Source organism: Pelodiscus sinensis, chromosome 20 (genome assembly GCF_049634645.1).
Source record: "Pelodiscus sinensis isolate JC-2024 chromosome 20, ASM4963464v1, whole genome shotgun sequence".
NCBI classification, from domain to species: Eukaryota; Metazoa; Chordata; order Testudines; family Trionychidae; genus Pelodiscus; species Pelodiscus sinensis.
Window position 1 is genome coordinate 28408620 of NC_134730.1, and position 22292 is coordinate 28430911.

At 55.1% G+C, this 22292-nt stretch overlaps 1 protein-coding gene across 2 annotated transcripts; it reads right to left on the reverse strand.

The window, feature by feature from the left end:
* Positions 1 to 1438: 1438 nt before the first annotated feature.
* On the reverse strand, positions 1439 to 20322 carry ENDOV (endonuclease V). 2 transcript variants are annotated; one of them, XM_075904093.1, is made up of 9 exons: positions 20170 to 20322; positions 17049 to 17220; positions 15453 to 15587; positions 14918 to 14957; positions 14349 to 14461; positions 13974 to 14042; positions 13088 to 13216; positions 3654 to 3730; positions 1439 to 1774 (listed from the first exon to the last, which is right to left on the reverse strand). In XM_075904093.1, exons 1-9 carry the CDS (start codon positions 20202 to 20204, stop codon positions 1747 to 1749), a joined length of 798 nt encoding a protein of 265 aa, XP_075760208.1. In that variant the 5' UTR covers positions 20205 to 20322; the 3' UTR covers positions 1439 to 1746. The 2 variants fall into 2 exon arrangements, with proteins under 2 accessions (XP_075760208.1, XP_014427137.2); XM_014571651.3 differs by lacking the exon at positions 20170 to 20322 and adding an exon at positions 18573 to 19071.
* Between the last annotated feature and the right edge of the window lie 1970 nt (positions 20323 to 22292).

Here is a 22292-nt window from a genome sequence, read left to right on the forward strand (position 1 = left end):
AAGAAATGGAGCAGGGGAGCAGTTCACAAAGGCCAAGCCTAGAGCAACAGTTCTGACTCTTCCAGCCCCTTCAGCATCACCACTAGGGAACGCTCCCTTCCTTCCTTTGGCTGCAGCCACACACGGGGCTGAAGATAGCTTTGCATGCCAGGAACATTGCAGGGGGCCTGGACTGGGGGTCTCCTACAGCTCAAGGGAATGCCTAGTAGGTGCAAAGTGCCCCTCCCCTCCAGACCGAAGGCTGCTTCCCAACGGCCAGTAGCACAGGCCAACCCTTCCCAAGGAAATGAAACGGAGCGGCAGGCCATCCCTGCCCGGCGGTTTGGTGGAGTCCGACGGCCTTGGAGCACACCACCCGGATCGAGCCCTGCGCCCCTGTCTGGAAGGAGGTGGAGAAACTGGAGCCGGAGAAGAGCAGCAAAAATGATGGAAGGTCTAGAAAACAAGGCCGATGAGAGAGCATTGGAATACCTGGGTTTGTTTAGTCTGGAGAAGAGAAGACTGCGAGGGGAGGCAAGAGCAGCTTTCCAAGTAGAGGTGTGACTAGGTAACTGGTTAACCAGTAAGCACCACCCCTAATAGGAGATGCTTACTAGGGAATGGTTAATTGTTACCCGGGAGCAGTTACCCGTGCGGACGAGGCTGGCGGCCGTCAGCGCTGTTTGCTCTTTGGTGGGGCTAATGCAAAGGTTCACAGGCGGCTTGGTGGCTGTCCAAGCCGGTGAGCCAGCAGGCGGCTGTCCCAGCAACCGGACACCAACACCCACATCCATTCAGGCTCTGGGACCCCCCGCCCGGCCAGGCCAGTCACCTGGGTTCATTTCTTTGTGAAGGGTTGGCAGCCCCAGAGGGGAAGGTCACTGGACCAATGGGAATCAACATGCCGTGCAGTGTGGATGGGGACTGAGGAACCTGCTGCACCATTTACGCAGAGGAACGATTTCCTGCACAAGGCCACCCATGTTTGGGGACCGACAACAGGCAGGGCAGCTTCCATGGAGACCTGGACTCTTTGCCCTGCATCTCAGGGGGACTGGGTGCTTCCTGAGGATTCGAATTCAAGCCTCAGAGCCTAGCAGCTCCCCTCCTCCAAACCATGCAGCAGATTGTTGGCTCCCGCACCTGCCTTGTGAGTTACACGCCCACCCAAAACACAGAGTCCTCTGCCCGTCTGTCAGCCTAGCAGCAGCTAGTTATTGGGCTTCTGTTCCCCTGAGACGTGTGAAGTGACAGCAGTCGCACAGGCGGGAGGAGGGGGAGGAAAGGGTGAAAGGAGGATGGGCAGTAGGAGCTCATGAGACTGTCACCAAGGGACGGCAAGAGGCCAGGGCCAAGCCGGGAGCTTCACTCCACTTTTAACCCATTGCTTGTTAATAACCCCCCCAAACTGAATTCTCACAGGCTTCCCCCCAGGACTCCCAAGCGCTGGGGTTCAGTGCACGGCTGCTGGCCAGAATGTATTTTTGCCACATGTGCTTTGAAAATCAGACATATAAAATAGTCTCTAGAACGTGCCAAGCATCAGAGCTGGGACTCCGGCCCCCCTGAGCAGAGCCATGGGGGAGCCAGTCTCTTGGTTTATCTCCGGTCCTCCTGGCTTTTCGCCCTATGATGTGCCCCAAGTTCCTGGCATGGACGGTCGGCCATGGTGCCGTGTCAAGCCAGAGGGCTCAGAGCTCTGATCCAAGAGGAGGGTTGAAGGTTCCAGTTCATACTGGTGCTGGGCAGTGTCCTCCTGGTGCCAGATTAATGCTTAGGCTCCGCCTCTTCCTGCCTGGAACAAGAACAAGGTCACTAAGACTAGGTCTACACGTATCTCGAGATCGAAGCTCCGGAGATTGGTCTTAAGAACATAGGAACGGCCAGACTGGGTCGGCCCAAAGGCCCATCTAGCCCAGTGTCCTGTCTGCCGACAGTGACCAATGCCCAATGCCCCGGAGGGAGGGAACAGAACAGAGAATCATCAAGTGATCACTCCCCTGTCGCCCATTTCCAGCCTCTGACAGAGACTAGAGACACCATTCCTACCCAGCCTGGCTAAGAGCCATTGATGGACCTGTCCTCCATGAATCTATCTAGCTCTTTTTTGATCTTCCAGGGTTTGATTTTGCAGGTCTAGTAAGGACCCACTTAATCGACCGCTGATGCCACCCCCGTCGACCCCAGTATTCCACGGGGTCGCAAGGAGTAAGGGGAGTCAATGGGAGAGTTTTCCCCATCAACCTCCCACAGTGGGAATGCTGCAGAAATTCGACTTAAGGTGTGTTGAGTTGGGTATCTTAGGTTGACTTTCTCGTGTAATGTAGACTTGATCCAAGGGTCCAAAAAGCCTGACAGATGTAGGTAACTCCCTGCCCCTGCAGGAGCTGGCTCTGGAGATACAGGAGTGTGTTTGCAGACACCGGCACAATATCTCATGCAATGAGTTGGTGTCTCAGCTTAGCACATGCATCCAACACCTGACATCGTTGGATAACACTGTCACCATCTGCCCAGAACTGGCCCAGCAGGAAGGTGCTGCAAATTGGGACTGAGAGGCATTAGCCAAGGTGCGTGGGGACGATCTCAGGCTCGGATTAGCAGGGAGGGCTGCCACGGTGGAGTGCAGAGCTATATGGAGGTGCTAGGAACGGGGGAGAGGCACAGACTGTGGTGCACCTGGGACTTCTGCCCATAACCTCCTGCCTGCCGATCAGCAGTGCCAGACTGTTACATTCTCCATTATCCACATCAGACCCAGCTCATTTCTGGTCCGTTATGATCCCCATGAGGACAGATCTGCCTAAGAGACCTAGAAGCAATTTGCCCAACCAGGCTAAACCTATTTGCGCAGGTGACCAGGGAATCCAGCTGTGAGCTGCCAGGACCGGTGCTGAAAATGTTGCCCCTAGATTTAAATCATAGAATCATAGAATCATAGAATAATAGGACTGGAAGGGACCTCGAGAGGTCATCGAGTCCAGCCCTCCGCCCTCAAGGCAGGACCAAGCTCCGTCTACACCATCCCTGACAGATGTCTATCTAACCTGTTCTTAAATATCTCCAGAGAGGGAGATTCCACCACCTCCCTTGGCAATTTATTCCAATATTTGACCACCCTGACAGTTAGGAATTTTTTCCTAATGTCCAATCTAAACCTCCCCTGCTGCACTTTAAGCCCATTACTCCTTGTCCTGTCCTCAGAAACCAAGAGGAACAAATTTTCTCCTTCCTCCTTGTGACACCCTTTTAGATATTTGAAAACCGCTATCATGTCCCCCCTTAATCTTTTTTTCCAAACTAAACAAGCCCAGTTCATGAAGCCTTACTCATTAGGACCCAGAGGCCAGCTCCTTGCAGGGTATTTTTGTCTGCCCTCGCGTCACACACGGGGGCGTTGGCACTTTAGCATGCACACCGGAAACGGGCAAAATCCCCGTGACCTTCCGTAGCCGGGTGGTCCATCCAGCCTGGGACGCTGCCCCTTCGGAGGGACACATGGTGCAGCACAGACGGCACCTTTCAGAAATCTCCCGCTCTGCGGGGGCAGCATGTGCCCTGCTGTCCCTTTATCCCACCTTGTTACCCCGCCTGTCCCTTTAATGCAATTACCCAAGAGCATTACATGAGCACATCCCTGGGACGTGCGGGTGCGTAGGCCGCCACACACCTACCTCGCTGGCCCCGGAGCCGTGCTCCCCAGCGGGGCGGACAGGTGCTTCCGGATGTACTCTCTGGATCGCATGTCAGCCTGCAGTTGGGGAGGAGATGGCTTAGAGAAGGTGCAAGACTTGATTGGTCAGACCGCCCAGCGCCCTCCAAGCATGAAAGATCGGCCAGGCAGCTGCACAGGCCAGGAGGAGGAATCACTCTGCAGGGCCTGGTCACTAGCCATTCCCAGCCTTAGTGCAACATCAGAACGGCCAGACTGGGTCAGACCAAAGGTCCGTCCAGCCCAGTATCCTGTCTGCCCACAGTGGCCAGCACCAGGTGCCCCAGAGGGAGGGAACAAAACAGGGAATGATCAAGCGACCTCGCTCCTGCCATCCGTCTCCACCCTCTGACAAACAGAGGCCAGGAACACCATTCCTTACCCGTACTGGCTAATAGCCAGGGCTCAACAATTAAGAGTAGAGTTTAGCCCGGCACGGCACCACAGCGTGCTCAGCGCATGCGCAGTGTGCCAGACCGTGTGGCTGGCGAGCAGGGCTCGCCGCCGCTTGTCAAGCCCTGCTAATAGCCATTAATGGACTTAACCTCCATGAATTTATCTAGTTCTCTTTTAAACCCTGTTATAGTCCTGGCCTTCACAACCTCCTCTGGCAAGGAGTTCCACAGGTTGACTGTGCACTGTGTGAAGAAGAACTTTCTTTTATTTGTTTTAAACCTGCTGCCCATTAGATTCATTTGGTGGCCCTAGTTCTGATATTATGGGAACAAGTAAATAACTTTTTCTTATTCACTTTCTCCACACCACTCATGATTTTATAGACCTTTATCAAATCCCCCTTAGTCTCCTCTTTTCCAAGCTGAAAAGTCCCAGTCTCTTTAATTTCTCCTCATAGGGCCCCGTTCCAAACCCCTCATCATTTTAGTTGCCCTTCTCTGAACCTTTTCTAATGCCAGTATATCTTTTTTGAGATGAGGAGACCACATCTGTATGCAGTATTCCAGATGTGGGCATATCATGGATTTATATAAGGGCAATAAGATATTCTCCGTCTTATTCTCTATCCCTTTTTTAATGACTCCTAAGATCCTGTTTGCTTTTTTGGCTGCCGCTGTGCACTGCATGGACGTCTTCAGAGAACTATCCACGATGACTCCAAGATCTCTTTCCTGATTAGTTGTAGCTAAATTAGCCCCCATCATATTGTATGTATAGTTGGGGTTATTTTTCCCAATGTGCTTTACTTTACATTTATCCACATTCAATTTCCTTTGCCATTTTGTTGCCCAATCACTTAGCTTGGGGAGATCTTTTTGAAGCTCTTCACAGTCTGCTTTGGTCTTAACTCCCTCGAACAGTTTAGTATCGTCTGCAACGTGCATCTTCTCTGCAAGTGAGGGGGGTGACGGCTCAGCCCAGCAGCTCCGGGTAGGGCTGCCAAGCAAGGAGGGCCCCACCTGCCTCCCTGACTTTATCCTGCTCCATTCAGTCCCTCTGCCCCGGGCTGAGAAGACAAAGACCCCGAAGGGTGGCGAGGAGGCTCGCGGCCCAGGCAGCTCATGTTGGAAGCAGAAAGGAGATTTCCTAAAGCCCGTCCCCCATTTCTGCAGTTACCACCAGGGAAGCCAGCAAGGCACAGCTACAGCCCTTGCTACAGCCATTGGGCCCAGGGAAGGAAGGCTGGAAGGACAAGTGTCCCTCTGCCCGCAGGAAGCTGCGGGACGCCTCGCTGCAGCCCCCTGACCAGCAGCACAAAGGCCCTGTAGCAAGTGGGCCCTGCCAGCACGGCTCGCCGGGCCCGCCTGGGGATGGAAACGGGCCGGCGGGGGTGGAAGTGCTCGAGCATTTAATTGCTTCCCCCTGAAGCGACAGCAAGTGCTGCTGGGTCAGGGATACCCCTGGGTGGGGCATTCGCTGTGTAGAGACGCCGGACCCTGAAAGTGCCAGAGCTCCTCCCCGCCTGCTGCTCCCAGCGTGAGGATGCGGCTGTGCAAGCCAGCCAGGCGGGAAGCGTTCCCGACCGCCGCTGGGAGACGCATCTCGAAGGGGCAGCAGTGCTGGGGGATGGCAGAAGCGTCAGGGCACAGCCGTCAAGTAATGCCCCATCCCCCCACTCCCCCAGCCCAGGCTGAGGTGGCCACCCCAGCCTCCCTAGCCAGACACAGGGGGCTAAAGCAGCCGGGCAAACTTTACTGACACTTCCCTTCCGGCAACCTCAGCCGGAGCGAGCCCCAGCCAGGGGCAAGAGGGGCATTTGGGCTCCGCGGCCGGCTCGGCTTTGGCCCCACGGCTGAGAGTGAGACAAGGACCCCCGGCGCTAGCAGTGATAGAGGCGATAGACGCCTGCCCCATAGGAAATGGGCTGAGACCCCCACTGCTCACAGGCCAGCGAACAGCAGGGACTGACTTGCCCGGGGCAGGATTTGAACTGCTGACCTGCAGGATGCCTGTCCCAGCTGAGCGCTAGGCTGGCTCTGGGAATGAGTCTCCCTCCCCGGCTCTGGGCCGGGTCATGCACCAGCCCGCCCCCGAGCCAGTCACGTCAGCTTGCCGCTGGGGCAGCCCCTCAGCCCAGCACAAGGCAGGGCCACGCTGGCGGGGGAAGGCGTTCCCGGACTGGGGAGCATTGCTGCTTGGCTTTTCAATTTACGCTTTGGGCTGGGTTGGGGGGGGGGGCTCTTGCAAATCTCCCGCTTCCCCCCCAGTGGAGAAATGCCTCTCGGTGCCCACCTGAGACTGTGCGAGCAGGGGCAGCGACTAGCTTCAGGGTTTTTCTCATGGAAACGTCTCAGGCACACGAGGACACGGTGGGCGCTGCGAGGGGATGGAGATCAGAACGCCAGCCCCCTGCTTGTATTCTCATTGGTCCTGCTTTAATGGATGCAGCCCCCCGGCCTGCACCGCTCTGCTCAGAGCACTGAGACGACCAGCTGTCCCTTCGCTACCTGTGAATAGCCGCCCTCTTCACCAAACAGGCTAGATACCTTTATTCTCTGCTTGAGGGTTCCCAGACACAGTCCCTTCCTGTGCTCCCACAGGGAAAGCTCCAAAGCAATGTCCCCTCTAGTCTTTTCCATCCATGTGTGGAATAAATTTTGTTCCATGCACCTAGCTGTGGGCGCTCTGCTAATCAGCAGGGCGGCATTTGTATCTCTCCTGAGCAGCTGCCAAGCGCCCAGCTCACAGGAAACACGGCTCCAGAATCAGACCACAGGCCAACGACTGTTATTGAAATCAGGCATTAAACATTGCAAGGGGAAGAGCCCAGCGCTACAGACTTGGCCATGAAGCCATCGGAGGGTGCCTAGAAGTGGCCACGAACCAAGGTTTCTCCCAGTGGCATGTGAAATCCTTAACAATCAATCCCGGGGGAATCAAAATCTGTCCGGCAGCCTCCTCTCCCAGAGTGCAGCGCATTCTCAGGCCCGCGACCCACCGGGGAAAACACACCTTTGTCTACTCTCCTCGGCTACGCGGGGCCCCTCAGGGCTGGGATGGAGGCCTCCAAAGAAAGCCGAGAGCTACAGCATGTGCTGCTGCTGCGTCAGCACTGGGGCTTGGTGTGGTGCAAGGGGTCATCCTTCCACGGAGACAGACCCCTTTGTGGTCATTAAAAGGTCACGGCCACCTTGGCAAGTGCAAGGGTGGGAGAGCTGGGCTCAATTCTCCCCACGGTTTCACTGGGGGAAGCTCTTCTTTACCTCCTCCCTTAACCCCCCACTGCAGAACAGCGGCTGTGCTCCACTCCAGAGGTGGCTTCAAGATACCCCCCCTCCTCTACAGCAGTTTGGGAGCCTTCCAGCTGAAGGGAACTGGATAAACGTATACGGCCAGCCGCAGCAAAGTGGACTAATGAAACTCCCCGTGGCTGGCCTGGCTGTAACTCACATGCTTGTGCTATTTGTGAACATTCCCACACCAAATTCCCCACTAGCTTGCTTCACACCACCCCCCGCCCTCCCGCTACATCTTTGCTGCTTAAGAGCCTCTCAGCAGCTCCACATGCCAGACAATGAGATACGGTTACATAAGCAGCCGTTTGTTTGGAGGAATTTTTCCCCTTTTCAGAATTGGACAGTTTCATAACTCAGCTGACAAATAACTCTGATCACTCTTCAGGATAAGACATTACGTGATGAATTTCATAACAAGGGCAACAGACTGTTCGACTGAGCGCCTGCTGGGAGCCCAAGTGAGCAAAAGCCAGATTCGCTCACTGTTCTTCTGTAAGATGAACACCCCCCCCCCCAGCAAGTTTGCCTAATAACACTGCTAATGCTTGATTAGGCATCAAGTTACCTGCCAGCCCTCACTCCTAATACTGTGCTGAGAGACAGCTTAACCCAGCTTATTAACCAAGAGGCTAATCAATAAGATGGATCATTGTGCCGTAATAATCCCTTCTATTTTTGGAGGGGACTAGTGCTGGCATTAGGGGTCTGGAATTTCTCCCTTGTCTATTTTGTGAATGACTGGCAGTGGCACTTGTGGGCACAGCAAGGTGGTGGAGGTGAAATTGGCGCAGGTTTCAGGGAGTCCTGGCCCTCAGTTGCTATTGGATAGCAGGAACTTGTAACAGGCAGGGCAGAGTTTAGGAGCGCAGGTGCAATGGCTTAAAAGTGCAATGTCCAGACGCAACAATTCAGAATGGCCTTTCTGCCACTCCTAGGGTTACCCCCGCAGATTGCCCGGCTGGCAGCTCCCTGAGCCAGCAGGAACCTGCTGGGTGAGCTGCCAGCGGGAACACAAAGGGTCAGAGAGTGAATAGGAGTCTGATGTGCAGCAAAGCAGAAAGTTGAGAGGTGTAGTAAGATGAAGGCCTAAAACATAAGCCAATGTAGCACAGGCCCGGTCTGAGGCCTAGCTAACAATGGACAACACATGGCTAACATAAAGCAAAGCTAAGCGGTGAGCAAGAGGCAGGCCCCCACCCACAAAACTTGGCACGAACAGGGCTGAGAGCGCAAAACACTAATTGGTGCTAGGCATCCACTGCAGAACAATAACTGGTACCGGTCATAAGTGCAAATCACATGGTACCAGCAGCTCATTAAAAAGGCCTTGGTACCCACCCCTCTCGGATACAGGCTCAGGTTCAGGAAAGGGTCTAGAATGACAGCATGATGGGTAGAGATGATCTAATCGAACCACGAGGCACAGGGTGATGGGTGGTATCTATGTAGCGTCAGAGGGTGGTAACCTGACAATGTCAGAGAGTGGCAACCCGATAGTCAGCAGTGAGGTGTGATTGGTTGTACCTGTATATAAGGTGATGTCTTGGGGGGACAGGCTTTGGATGGCCATGGGGCAGTGGGAGTTTCCCACTGACTGAGTCAGTCCATTACAGGCAGGGCTCGACACATAATGCAATCTACATGCCCGTGGCGAGTAGATTACAACCCGGAAGAGCCGGGTTCAGGCAATCTGCACAGATCTCCAGACAGCGCGGCTGGCGAGCGGGGCTCACTGCGGTGTGGCGAGCCCTGGTTACAGGTCCATATGCGCAGTGGTTCAGTAGAGTCTACTGACAGCTCTGACTGTACTTCGCTTAACAATAAACCTGGCTGGGCGCTTTTGATCCTTATCTGGTTTGGGGGCCCTCTCTGGGTCTGCTGTGGTCACTGAGCACACACGCAAGCAGCCTTTTGGTTCTCATCATCGACGGGGCCAGAGACCCGTGAGGACACCGCGGCCGTAAACCCACCTGCCTGCAAGAGGTAACAGAATCTATCCCTTTGCGGGTCCTGTTCCATCCCGCAGAGTCAAAGGCTGGGAGCTCATTTGCTAAGAGGCTCCACTCCACCCCCCACGCACGTGTAGCGTGGAGTCCGAGGAGGCTTGGAGTTCTTGCACCCAGACAGGTCGTGGCATCTCTTGGCGGGGACATGGGGTCAGCGCAGGCGGATTTAGTGTCACGCCACCAGTCGCTGCCAGTTGAGTGTTTGGCTTGTAGCAGCGGGAGGCTGGTTTATGCCCACCGGGTTCTTTGGTTTGGGTTGCACCTGAGAGATCTCTCCAGCTGGGATGAAACTTCCACAGAGGAACTTCAAATATTCATGAGCCTGCCGGAGAGTGCATCCTCTGCACACACAGTGCTCCTGCCTCAGCCTGCTATTTACTCATGGAATGAGGTCCAAGCAGGACGTAAATATTTATTTTAGCAGATAATGAATTTCCCTCTGCTTCCTCCGAAAGTTCACTGCCCTCCCTGTAGCTGAGACACACGGCCCCACGGAGCAAAGCCACATCTTGTTCCACATGCAAACGCGACCGCCGGGTCCGTGGCCAAGATGATGTCTAGCACCCACTTTGCACAACTTAGGCACAGGTGCACCAGGGCACGGTGGGGCCAGCTGTGCCTCCAGCAAGGTGGCATGTTGACAGCTGATGTGCTCCAGGTAAGATGGGCCTGTGGAAGAGGGACTAGAAGAGCTGAGCGCAGCTGGGAGCTGCACTTGTTTGAAGTTACCAGAACTTTCGGAGTCAAGAAAAGCTTCAAGGGCTAACAACCCTGAAACTTCCCCTTGGGCATCGGAAAAGCTGCGACCACAAGGCACTACCCAGGCAAAACCTGCTGTAAGACATTCCCCTTTCACATCTCGACGCCCTGCAGGGTCACCGCATGGAGAAAAGACTACAAGTCCTCCGGGCAGGAATGACCCCTACATTCTATTGCCTCATGCTGTACTCAGACCAGCTTTAACGCCAAGGAGTGCGGCTTTCAGCCCTACCGCCCTGTGCTCGGGTCAGCTAAAACTCAGCCAAGAGATTGCTCAACATTCAGTGTTTGCTCAGTTTTATCCCACCCCTCCCCCCTGTAGCCCTTCAACCACCCAAACCAGTGTTCCCCAACCTCTGCTCCGGGGAACAGCTATGGCATCTGTGGAGACCTCGCTGGTGCCTGGTGCTGGCTCTGCTACCTTATCTCCAGCCCCTAAGTCACATCGAGGCCACCTCCTTTGTCACTAAAGTTCTTCTTTCGTGAGTGTAGGCGATCGTCGTCATTAGCCCAGGGAGGCTGCGTGACGCAGGGCAGGGTCAGTCGAGCTGGTAGGGCCATACGATTGTCGACGACACACTCTCTCCATTAAGAAAGGAGCCGTGCTATGAGAATGTCCAAGAATCCCTGGCCTGAATCATTTCCCTCCCTCCTTGGGTTCCCATCTTTTGAATTCTTGGAGAGCTCTGGCCCCAGAAGGAGTCACCAGCATTTTGTCCCTTTATTGCCGCAGGTTAGCTGGAGCAGTTATAGAATCATAGGATACTAGGACTGGAAGGGACCTCGAGAGGTCGAGTCCAGCCCCCTGCCCTCATAGCAGGACCACATACTGTCTAGTCCATCCCTGATAGACATTTATCTAGCCTACTCTTAAATATCTCCAGAGATGGGGATTCCACAACCTCCCTGGGCAATTTATTCCAGTGTTTCACCACCCTGACAGTTAGGAACTTTTTCCTAATGTCCGATCTAAACCTCCCTTGCTGCAGTTTAAGCCCATTGCTTCTTGTTCTATCCTCAGAGGCCAAGATGAACCAGTTTTCTCCCTCCTCCTTATGACACCCTTTTAGATACCTGAAAACTGCTATCATGTCCCCTCTCCATCTTCTCTTTTCTAAACTAAACAAGCCCAATTCTTTCAGCCTTCCATCATAGGTCATGTTCTCTAGACCTTTCATCATTCTCGTTGCTCTTCTCTGGACCCTCTCCAATTTCTCCACATCCTTCTTGAAATGCGGTGCCCAGAACTGGACACAATACTCCAACTGAGGCCTAACCAGCACAGAGTAGAGCAGAAGAAGTTGGAGAAGTCTAGCTGGCCAGTGTCAAAGAAGAAGGAGGGGAATGGGGATTAGGGCACTCCGGCTAAGATGACTCCCAAAAGAAACACCACTATGTTTCCACTGGGGAAGGCTTTCTCCTCGCCCTCCTAACATGCATCTATGAGAGACTGTTTCCACTGAAGCATTGGGTACTGGCCATTGCTAGCAATAAGATATGGGACAGACCCCCTGTAAGACTGCTCCAGTCTGTCAGGAAGCGGGCCATGGGACCAGAAACTCCACGATCAGCTCTGGTCTGGAGACGCCAACGAGCAGTTTTGCTGGTTGCTCTACAACTAAACAGTGTCACGTGTTCAATGTTCAGAAACGACTGCCACGTCAATGAACAACTTCAGTCTGCAGCGCTCCATGTCTGGCCTTCGCGGGAGCCTTCTCAAGACTGCTCAGACAGGCGTGGCGGTCTGTGGGGCTGGCAGACCCGAGACGAAGACCGAGGTGTGTGACGTCCCAGGCTAATGTCACAAAGGGACCCCGAAGAAAGTCTGCTCCCCAAATGCTGAGCAGGGCAGCCTGCCCGAATGGCCAATGTCCAGGTGATCCTCAGGGGAAGGAAACTCTTCTCAGAGTAGCAACCCTGTGGGCTTCACACTTCTTGAGGCTCATTTCTGCAGCCCAGCTGTGACTTCATTAGAACCTTAAGCAGAAAATCGAAGGCAGACACAGGCACGGCGCGTGGGCAAGTGCTGCCACCTACTGGCTGTCTCTGGACCTGGCAGCCTGCGGCGTGCTGCGGAGTGCGGCACACCCCATCGCCCAGAGGACGAGCACTGCGGACTGTGCTCGGCTCCACATTCTGGGAAAGCTGCACCTCTCGCGCCTCTGCATTATTAACCCCAGAGCGGCGCAGAGCGGCGCAGAGAGCGGCGGGTGCTTCCATGCCCCACGTGCCAGGGACATGTCGGGAGGATAAGGAAACAGGGAAGGAGCAGTTCGTTCCTTGTGTTAGAAATAAGACAGGTAGATCACAACCGCCAGGATCGGCTGTAGCCTGTAGCTGGAGGGGAGGGCCCAGCATGCTCAGGCACTGTTCGGGGGGAAGAGAGCCCAGCTGATCCTACATGCCAGCACAGCTCTGTAATTCACAGCCCCCTTCACTATCTAAGGCTACGTCTATACTGCAGAGTTTTTGCGCAAAAACTCGTGGCGCGTCCACACCTCAAGCGCGTTTTTGCGCAAGAAAACGTACAGTGAATCGACAGCACAGAGGGGGTTTTGTGGAACAGGGATTCCTCTTTCTACAGGAATAACTCCGTTTTGCACAAGAGTTATTGCACAAAAAGGGGTGTGTGGACGGGCAGCAGGTTTTTTTTGCACAAAACCAGCCTATCGAAACAAGCACCGGTGCCCTGGTGGCCATTCTGTGCATGGCAATCAGCGCTTTCTTGCGAGAGAGCATCCATGCAGTCTGGACACGCTTGTGCAAAAGCACACCGCTTTTCTGATGTGCGTTTGCAGGATGTGCATGCTCTTGCGCAAGTTTTTACGGAAGATCTCTTCCAACAAATGCTTCTTGCGCAAGAAGCCTGCAGTGTAGACATAGCCTTGTCTCCCAACACAGGCTCGGATCCCCATCCCCTAGCTGCCCCGCCTTCGCACCTGTCGGATGGGCTCCGGGATCCGGTACCTACAGCAGGACTGGACCAGGCGCACTGCCGACTCCAGGCTTATCCTGTGGCCCACGGAGACATAGATGGGCTTCGTGCTCTTGTTGTAGCTGCGCAGGGCCTGGAGGGTGGGAGAAGCGGACAGAGCAGAGCTGTGGGGCTTGCTGAAAGCCAACTCAAGTCAGCAGTAATTGCACATGCACATTGGGATGCCCGGGAAAGCGGGGTGGAGGGGGGGGTCATACATTTAAGAGCCCCAGCCTTCATTGCTCCCCTCCGCTTGGGAACATCACAGCAGCACATCACAGGGAGGGGCTGTCTCCTAAGACTCCTTGTGCTCTCCTCCCCCAATATTTCACTCTGCTCAGGGCAGGGGGTCTGGCTCAGCTGGAGCTGGAATGAACCGATAGACACCCGGGGGAAGGAGGCAGCCTCCTCCTGCAATGGAGCGAAACATGGGTGGCTACACCAGGACATGGCGTCTCACATCGCACTGTCCTGCAGAGGCGATGGGTGCCTGCAGGAGGAGGGGTGCAGAGAGGGCCACCCAGAGGGACAGGCAGGGGATGTGGGGGCACCCCATTTAGCAATTAAAATGTTGGCGGGGACACGGGGGCGTGCACCTTCTGAGCGCTACCACAAGTCCCCTATGCAGCCCCGTACGACAATGGGCCATGCACCCCGCGAGGGGACCCCCAGCCTTTCTGCAAGTGCATGGGCTGAAAGGGACAGGAGGTGAGCGTTAGCTCTGCCCTGCTCCGCTCCTGCCCTCCTGGCTTCGTCACTGGGCTGGAGAGAGAGTCACACTACCGTCCCCTCCCCATGCAACCAGGCGGGGGAACACGTGGCCAACGTGCGAAGCAGACTCCCCGGCTTACCATGCCCAGGACTCTGTCCGAGGTGCCCGTCAGAGGGAACGTGGCTCCGCCCATCTGCAGGTCGCGGATCTAAAACGAGGGGGCTGGTTAGCGCTCCGGACACCAGGCCCTGGGACAGCCTACTCCAGAACGTCCCTTCTTGGCCTGAACAAGCCTGACCGCTCACCCCCTTGGCTCTGGCCCTTCTTAACAGCAGCCTGTGGCTCCCCCAGCCCTCGACTGGGACGGAGTCGCTGGAGCTGCCCTCACCCGCCGGCATGTGGCTCCCCAGTGGGTGGAAGAGGCCATGAGGGCGTCGCGAGTTCCCGCTCAGCCAGGCTCTTACCCCATGTGCCCCATTGGCACAGGAGGGAGGGATTCTCGTGCTGGCCTTACCTGCTCCTTGTGCAGCTCGTCCTTGGCCAGGCCGTGGACCTGCAGGAGGTTTTTGGCCACACCAATACAGGGGAGGCCTGTCAGCACCCCCAGGTGGCAGGCTACACCGAACCCTGCCAAACAAGGCAAAAGATGGTCCAGGGAGACAGAAGGGGACAGAGGAGGGGGCTCCACCCTGTTGTGGTGACCCTCGTCAGAGGGGATAGCCCAGGGTACGACTGTAAGGCTGCAACAGTGCCACAGCCAAGAGCAGAGTGGGGGGCACTGGCCCATGGGCACCAGGGCTGCAGGGACAGGGGTCCCCGTGGGGGAGGGGCAGCACTCTGTCCTGGAGCCCAGGGGTCCCCGTCGGGGCAGGGTAGCGCTTTCTCCTGGGGTCCGAGGATCCCTGCTCTTTCGTGGGGGTCCCCGTCGGGGAGGGGGGCAGCGCTCTGTCCTGGAGCCCGGGGGTCCCCATGGGGGAGGGGCAGCGCTCTGTCCTGGAGCCCGGGGGTCCCCATGGGGGAGGGGCAGCGCTCTGTCCTGGAGCCCGGGGGTCCCCATGGGGGAGGGGCAGCGCTCTCTCCTACCTCTGGGATGGAGCTTGCCATTCCCGTCCACGAGCAGCACCTGGAAGAACCGGCAGGTGACGGGTTAGCACCGAGCACCGTGGAACGCTCCGGTTGAGCCAACGCGCCCCTGACATGTCACGTGAGGCCAGTTCCGCGAGGAAGGGGAAGGCTCCATCGCGACCCTCTACACCACTCCTCCCCTCCCGCGCATGCCCCGCTCTATCTTCCGTGCCCCTTTTCATGCCCACCCCTGGAGCAGGGCGCGGATCGTCTCTCTTGCTGGCCGAGCGCCCTGCACTCCAGCAGTGCTAAAGAAAGGCTGGGAGACATCCCTGCGCCCTGCTGTCGCTGCTCGCAGACAAGGTGAAGTCGGAGCCAGTGGCTGGCTGGTTTCCCCATCCCCTTCAGAGACAGTGAAGCAGGCGCAGCAACAAGGCTGTGTTAAGGTGCCCCCTGCCCTGCCTGCTGCAGAGCTGCTGGGCAGGGCAACCTCTAGGGAAGGGTCCTCTAGCACCCCAGGGACATCTCCCCATGAGAAAGGAACATGCTGCACCTGAGGCCTGAGGCCAGGCTCTCGCTCCTGAAGTCTCTGAGCAGCTTCCACCAGGAAAGGAACCTCTCGGAAAGCTAAGAATCCTGCCACATAGGGGGCACTCACGGTCACCATCCGGCAATCCTCATACAGCACCTGGCACAGAGCAAGGGGAGAGCTGAGAGCATAGACTCATGTCGGCAAGGGGCAGCTTAATGCAGCAGGCACGCCACTCAACCCAGGCCGTGGCTGGCTTAATCCCGACCGGCTCAGATATTTCTTCTCGAGTATTTCTTTTTTCTCTCTCTCTCTCTTTATTACTCTCTCCTAGCCCTACTGGGACTCTCCCATAAAGTTAAGCACAAATGCTGAGTGTTGGTGGGTCGCAGGGGGAGATGTAACGGGCAGGAGATGGAAGATGACCGGGTATACCCTAGTCTGCCCTGTCCGACTTGAGTGCAGGGATTCTGCCACTGGCCAGGAATGTTTCATCCCCTTTCAAGTGTGCAGCAATGTGAGATCACTGTCCTTACAATCAATGGCTGATCAAAGGGCTTCTCACTCAGCATTTGGTAAAGTGGATTCCAGAAGAAAGCCTGTTAGGACACTAGATCAAGTAGGGGAATTAACTTACAGAGAGCCCTTCATCTCTAAGAACTGTGACAGGATTTGCTTCTCACTTTCTGTGATTTCCAGTGGGTACCACTGTTAATTTCCATATTGGTTCTTAGTGGTTTTAGTTAGTGACAACTTTTTACATGAGTTGAAATCTGCACATAAACTCTGACAAATCTTTATTAATTCAGAGTTTAATGACTGTAGAGCATGGGGGATTCGCAACAGATTTGGAAGTGCCATTGTAAATCACATCTCGTATTTATTGATTACCAGAGGGATGTGACAAAGAAGGCACCATCTGTCTAGGAATGCTCCATTGTTTTAACTTGCTCGCCTGGTAAATATTGAATAACAAAGGCCTTTCTGCTGTTTGTTTCTGGGCAGAGGGTGAAACTGAGGATTTCCACATTTACCTAATTGTGTCAAAATCTTCAAAGCCAGTTTACAAGCTATTTCTTACCACCATATCTGACCTACTCCTGAACAACTGCCACACACTGGAACCACCTCCCCAGACTCTTACTGAAACAAAAGACAGGACTATGCAGCACTTTAGAGACTAACAAGATGGTTTATTAGGTGATGAACTTTCGTGGGCTCATCACCTAATAAACCGTCGTGTTAGTCTCTAAAGTGCTGCATAGCCTTGTCTTTTGTCTCAGCAAGACCAGACTAACACGGCTACATCTCTATTCCCAGACCCTTAGATGTTCTCTGTTAACTCCTGGACTCTGAGCTTCTCCCTGCAGAAAGTGACCAAACTGTGTATTTCCAAATTCATTTTTGCTAAGCAATCCCAGAGACCATCACCCCTGTTCTCTCTCCTCCTCACTCCTGCTCTCTGCCGAATGTCTTTTCTTGGTGAACTCGTGGGTCAGATGCTTGGCAGGAGCCTTGTGATGCTGAGATACAGTCCATGATGCCCTTTGGGGTAGGCTGGTTTTCTGCAACGCCTTTGCATTACAGGTATCCCCCCATGAGAAACTCAAGGGCCATTACCTCCAGATCTGGGTAGCTGAGAACCACCAGGGAAGCACAAGCAATTGTGTCATTTTCTTTGCCATAAGACAGGTCTACTCCTCCCACTCTCTCCAGTCCTGCAAAGGCCAAATCCTTCTGCCACTCCTCGGTGTCCTCTTCAATCACGCTCGCCTTTAGCTGGGCCTGCTCCCTGGGGAATGAGTACCACAGGCAAAAAAATAGCGTCTTTTTAGTCCCAGCTCCATGCACAAACCAACGAAACAACAGAGGATGAAGACAAGACTGGGCAAACGTGTTATTCGATTATTTCAGCAGGTTTCCATCCAAGAAAACAGCTGTTTTTGGAAAGACGTGTGGGGTTGGGACCTGGACAACACATTTCTTGTAGGGTTGCCAGACGGTTGAACCAAAAATACCAACCCCCCGCCCCCACACACACACACACACAAAACCACAGAGGAAAAAATTCTGTTGAGAAAAAAAAAGGGGGGGAGACCAAAGTTGTTGAGTGAGTGCAGACTGAGAATAGGGATAGGCTGGGGAGAGGTTGAGCACTAAGACCCAGGGAAGTTGCTTTCCCTTGGTCTTTAGGCTTTTTGCCCACAGCCATTTTGTGTTCTTGTTCAAGCCAGAACTTAGCTTCCCAGCGGAACCAGGTAAGCATGGGGTCCAGGGGCATGGTCTGGGGGTGTCGGGATTTGGGGGGGCGAGGGTAGTGGGGGAGGCCGGGGGCTAGGCCCGGTCCCGAGCACTAGGGTTGCCAGGCGTCGGGTATTTTCGCCTCCTGGCCAGGAAAAAAATCAGAAAATACCAGACATTTTAGGTGTCCAGTATTTTCTGATTTTTTTTTTACTGGACAGGAGGCGAAAATATTGGACTGTCTGGGTTAACACCGGACACCTGGCAACCCTATTTTCTTGGGGCAGTGTTGTCTAGTTACTGAAGCAGAACATCAGGACTCCTGGGTTCTAGGCTCAGATTTGCTTCTAAAATAGTGGTAGAGATGTAGCCGTGTTAGTCTGGGGTAGCTGAAGCAATTTGCTTCTAAGTGACTGCGGCAAACCTGCATCCTTTGGTTTTCGCAGCTGCAAACTGGAGATGATAAAAATGTTTCAGAGCAGGGTTCATGAGAGCGGAGCGCAAAGCCTTGGAGATCTTGGGTGGAACGTGTCAGAACAGGTGCTTTTCTTTGCATGGATGGGGAGGGATGAAACAATTGAAGGTGACAAGCTGGCTGCCTTCAGATCTCTGCAGAAACCTACCAGGTGAGGCCTAGGAATTCCCTCACTTCAATACTAAGGAAAATGCTAACCAGGCTCAGTGACTACAGACCTGAAGGGAGAGTCTCAGTGTGGGGGCATGAAGACCCATCTGAGCCCAGACGAGTGACTGCACTGCCTGTGGTAAAGAGGAGAGACTGGGACAGAGCCATTCTCTCTCTTCCAACACCCTTGATAACAGATAGCACAGGGAAGAGTCCCAAAAAGTACCAGGAAGCAGAATACGCCATGTCCAAGAGCCATGGGGACAAACAGTAATCACCTTTCTGGGAGGGAGAGATGTGGCGACAGTTCCCACTGCTGCCACCAGGTGTGGGCAGCTCTTAGAACCAGGGACCCACCTTTGGACGACATCAGGGGACACAGCCAGGCATGGCCTGCAGGGGCCAGGCTTTGCCACTAACCCATGCCCCTAGCCCAATGGAGTTTAGGGTTGCCAGGTGTCCAGTTTTCGACCAGAGCCCCCGTCAAAAAGGGACCTTGGTGTTCCAGTCAACCACACTGACTGGGCCACTAAAAGTCCAGTTGGTGGTGCAGCAGGATTCAGACAGGCTCTCTGCCTCTAGGCCACAGGTGGGCAAAAGAGCCTCCGTGGGCCAAATCCAGCCCACCAAGCCAATTGGTCTGGCCCGCGGATGCCCTGCCCACGCCCCTCTGTCCCCAGGCCAATCAGGGCCAGGAAGCGAGGGGAAGTGTGCAAAATCTCCTCCCATCCTGCTGGGAGTACATGGTGCTTAGAAGCACCACAGCTCCTGGCAGGATGGGAGGAGACTCCGTGCACCCCCCCCCCCGGCCCCCAAGCCCTGATTGGCCCGGGGGGGGGGTACGAGGGGGCAGCACGAGAAGTCTCCTCCCACTGCAGGAGTCATGGGTACCTAGAGGGAACTGCCAGCTGTTCGGAAGGGCTGACAGTTCCCTCTGGCAGCAAGGACTCTGCACACTCCCCATCCCCAAGCCAATCAGGGTCTGTGGGTGGGAAAGCCCAGATGTGTCCAGGTCCGACCCCTTCTGCCTGAGGCCCTGCCCCTTCTGAGGTGGCTCAGGGCCACTTCAAAAATTTCTGAAGTAGCCCCCGGTCAAAAATTATTGCCCACCCCTGCTCTGGACATAGGGGTAGCCAGAGAGGCTCCCTACACCCCCCTTCCCCATGAGTGGCAGCTCCACAGATCCCATTGGCTGGGAACCACGGCCCATGGGAGCAGTGGGGGCGGTGCCTGCGGGGGAGGGCAGCGGACCCTGGGGCTGCAGGCACATGCCGGTTGCTTCTGGGAGCTACCTGAGGTGCCCCCCTCTCACAACCTGGCCCTTTGCCCCCGCCCAGAGCCTCCTCCCACCCCTCCCCCCCACCCTAGAGCCTCCCTCCCACACTCCCTCCCCCCCCACCCTAGAGCCCCCCTCCCACACTCCCTCCCCCCCACCCTAGAGCTCCCCTCCCACACTCCCTCCCTCCCCTCCCCCCACCCTGGAGCTGCCTCCCACCCCTCCCCCCACGCCCGAGGCCCCCCTCCCCAGGGGAGCCCAGACCCCCCCCAGCCCAGCACGATGCAAATGGGGAGGGAGGGGAGGGAGGTGGCTGAGAGCGAGCAACTGGGGGACGACAACAGAGTGAAGGGGCGGGGCGTGAGGGAGGGGCGGGGCCTGGGCTTGCGGTTTCCCATCAGAAGGCTGGCGGCCCTGCGTAGGCCCATGGGACGATGACGGGGGAGGGGCTGCTCTGGGGGAGGGGGGGAGGTTCCCCCTCAGAGCCCCGCCCCTCGTCCCTCCCCTCAGAGCCCCGCAGCCCGACGCATGCGCGCACAGCTCCCGCCGCCCTACCCCTCCCAGCATGCGCCGCGGCACGGGCTGGCCGCTGCCGTTACCGCTCCCAACGGCTCAGCGTCTCCGCCTCCGCCATGGCGCCGCCCCGCCCCCGCGCAGCCTGTGAGGGGAACGGCCCGGCGCGCGGAGCTAACGCCCGGCCCGCCCCCCGTCCTCTTCCGGGCCCGGCCCCTCCCCTCAGCCCGGGATACACCCCCCCGGCCCCTCCCTCCCCTCAGCCCGGGATACACCCCCCCCGGCCCTCCCTCCCCCGGCCCCTCCCCTCAGCCCGGGATACACCCCCCCGGCCCCTCCCTCCCCTCAGCCCGGGATACACCCCCCCCGGCCCCTCCCTCCCCTCAGCCCGGGATACACCCCCCCCCGGCCCTCCCTCCCCCGGCCCCTCCCCTCAGCCCGGGATACACCCCCCCCCGGTCCCTCCCTCCCCCGGCCCCTCCCCTCAGCCCGGGATACACCCTCCCCCGGTCCCTCCCTCCCCTCAGCCCGCCCCCCTGGACTCCCCACGCGCTCTGGAGCACGGCCATGACGAGGCCCTTTCACGCAGCGAGCCCCCCCCCCCCCCCAGTTACTCTGATATTCTACCCCCGTTGGAGGCAAAGAGGATGGGGGGGGTGCTGACTCACGACCCCCATCACACCCCCCCTCCCCCGCTTTGAGAACTCACCTACGCAAAGGGAGGGGGGGCGAGACCTGCTGCCCTGAGCTTCCCCCTGAACTCACCCTCCCGGCTGGGCACTGCCCTACAGCCCTGCACATCCAGGGCTAGCTGCAGCTCCGTTGTGGCAAATAGAGATTCAGATACCAAGCATGGTTGCAAAGATCCCCCGCTCGCTTTTGTGGCCGTGCATGCAATTTGGGGCAGTAAAAATTGGTTTAGAAATGGAACCCAGAAACCACTTAATCACAGCCGTTAACATGTGCTACCGACCCTGTGGTATAAAGCGTAAGTACTCTTAATACTGCAGAGCCCACAATGAAACCTGCCTGTTGCCAGTCCCGGTGATTAACCTTTTACATCCTTAATGTAGATACACATTTTGTATCAGTGAAAGGCTCTAACTCCTCACCTCTCCCCACTCTAGAGGAGGAGGAAATGAACAGTAGGGATCCCTCCACTTCTCAAGGGTACCCTCCTTAGGACATAGGGCTAGCTTTCCTGCTCCTGCTTTCTAATAAGGCATTAGAATTGAATACAGTAGGCACCCATTAACAATCCAAATTTGCACATCTGCATAATTAGCAGCTTGAAAGACAAAGGCCAGGGTTTTAAATCTTAAAACTCCTCTTGGCACAGTTGTGAATTAGGTGCTTTGTGAGATAGTTTCAAGCATCACTATTAACCATTATGGAATCTTTAGCAGCAAATATTTAATTTATTGAAGAGACAGTCTCAAAATCCTCCACAATAAAAGCACGGAATGAGGTGCACACTTCTGTTATAACTTATCAAGTTTATTAAGACTAAAAAAATACAAAAAAAATCAAATCATATAAAGCAACTGAAGCATAATTACATCTAGACTGATTCTTTCTAAATAAATTGTTACTGCTAAGGCACCTTAAATCTACAAATAGCAACAAAACAGTGACTAGAAAAGGTCACAATGCTTGCTGCTAAGAGGTTAGTTTGGGCTCCATCCAAACTGAGTTCCTGAGGTATCTTTTTTCTTTTTAAAAGGCAACTTGAAAATATTAACTGTGCAGAAAGAGATAGAAATATTGCAAATGTAAATGAAATCCATACAGCTTCCAATAGGAAAACCATCATGATTAACTTTATAGCTCAAATTATCCCAAATATTTTATAAATATTGGTGCTGCAACAGATCAATAAATGGCAAAGTTTGTAAAATTCCCTCATTAAGGTGAAGGGGGGGGGAACCCTCTTTTAGAATTCGTATTCCAGTGTTTTTACGGAAATCCAAAGTGGTGGACCTGTATTACGTATTAGACAGACCTTAATGGGGTCAGATCTACCAAATGTGTGTGGTTAAAAATTCTCATTTTGAAGTTGTGTCTAAAAAAGAAACCTCTGTTACTTATCCAGTACATAGCAAAAGATCTGGATTTCCTTAAACTTGATCTGAAACTTGATCCTGAGCTGAAATCCCTTACAAAGTACAAACTTTTCACCCCAAAGGGAAGTTTCTAAATGGAAACATGG

Bases quoted from the DNA above. Each gene is read 5' to 3' on its own strand.
- ENDOV (XM_014571651.3), bottom strand. From the start codon at position 18,664: ATGTCGTCCAAAGGTGGGTCCCTGGTTCTAAGAGCTGCCCACACCTGG. The intron at 14,043-14,348 runs GTAAGGCCAGCA...CCCTCGTTTTAG, and splicing joins ACGAGCTGCACAAGGAGCAG to ATCCGCGACCTGCAGATGGG. The intron at 13,217-13,973 runs GTAAGCCGGGGA...CCCACCCTCCAG, and splicing joins CGGACAGAGTCCTGGGCATG to GCCCTGCGCAGCTACAACAA.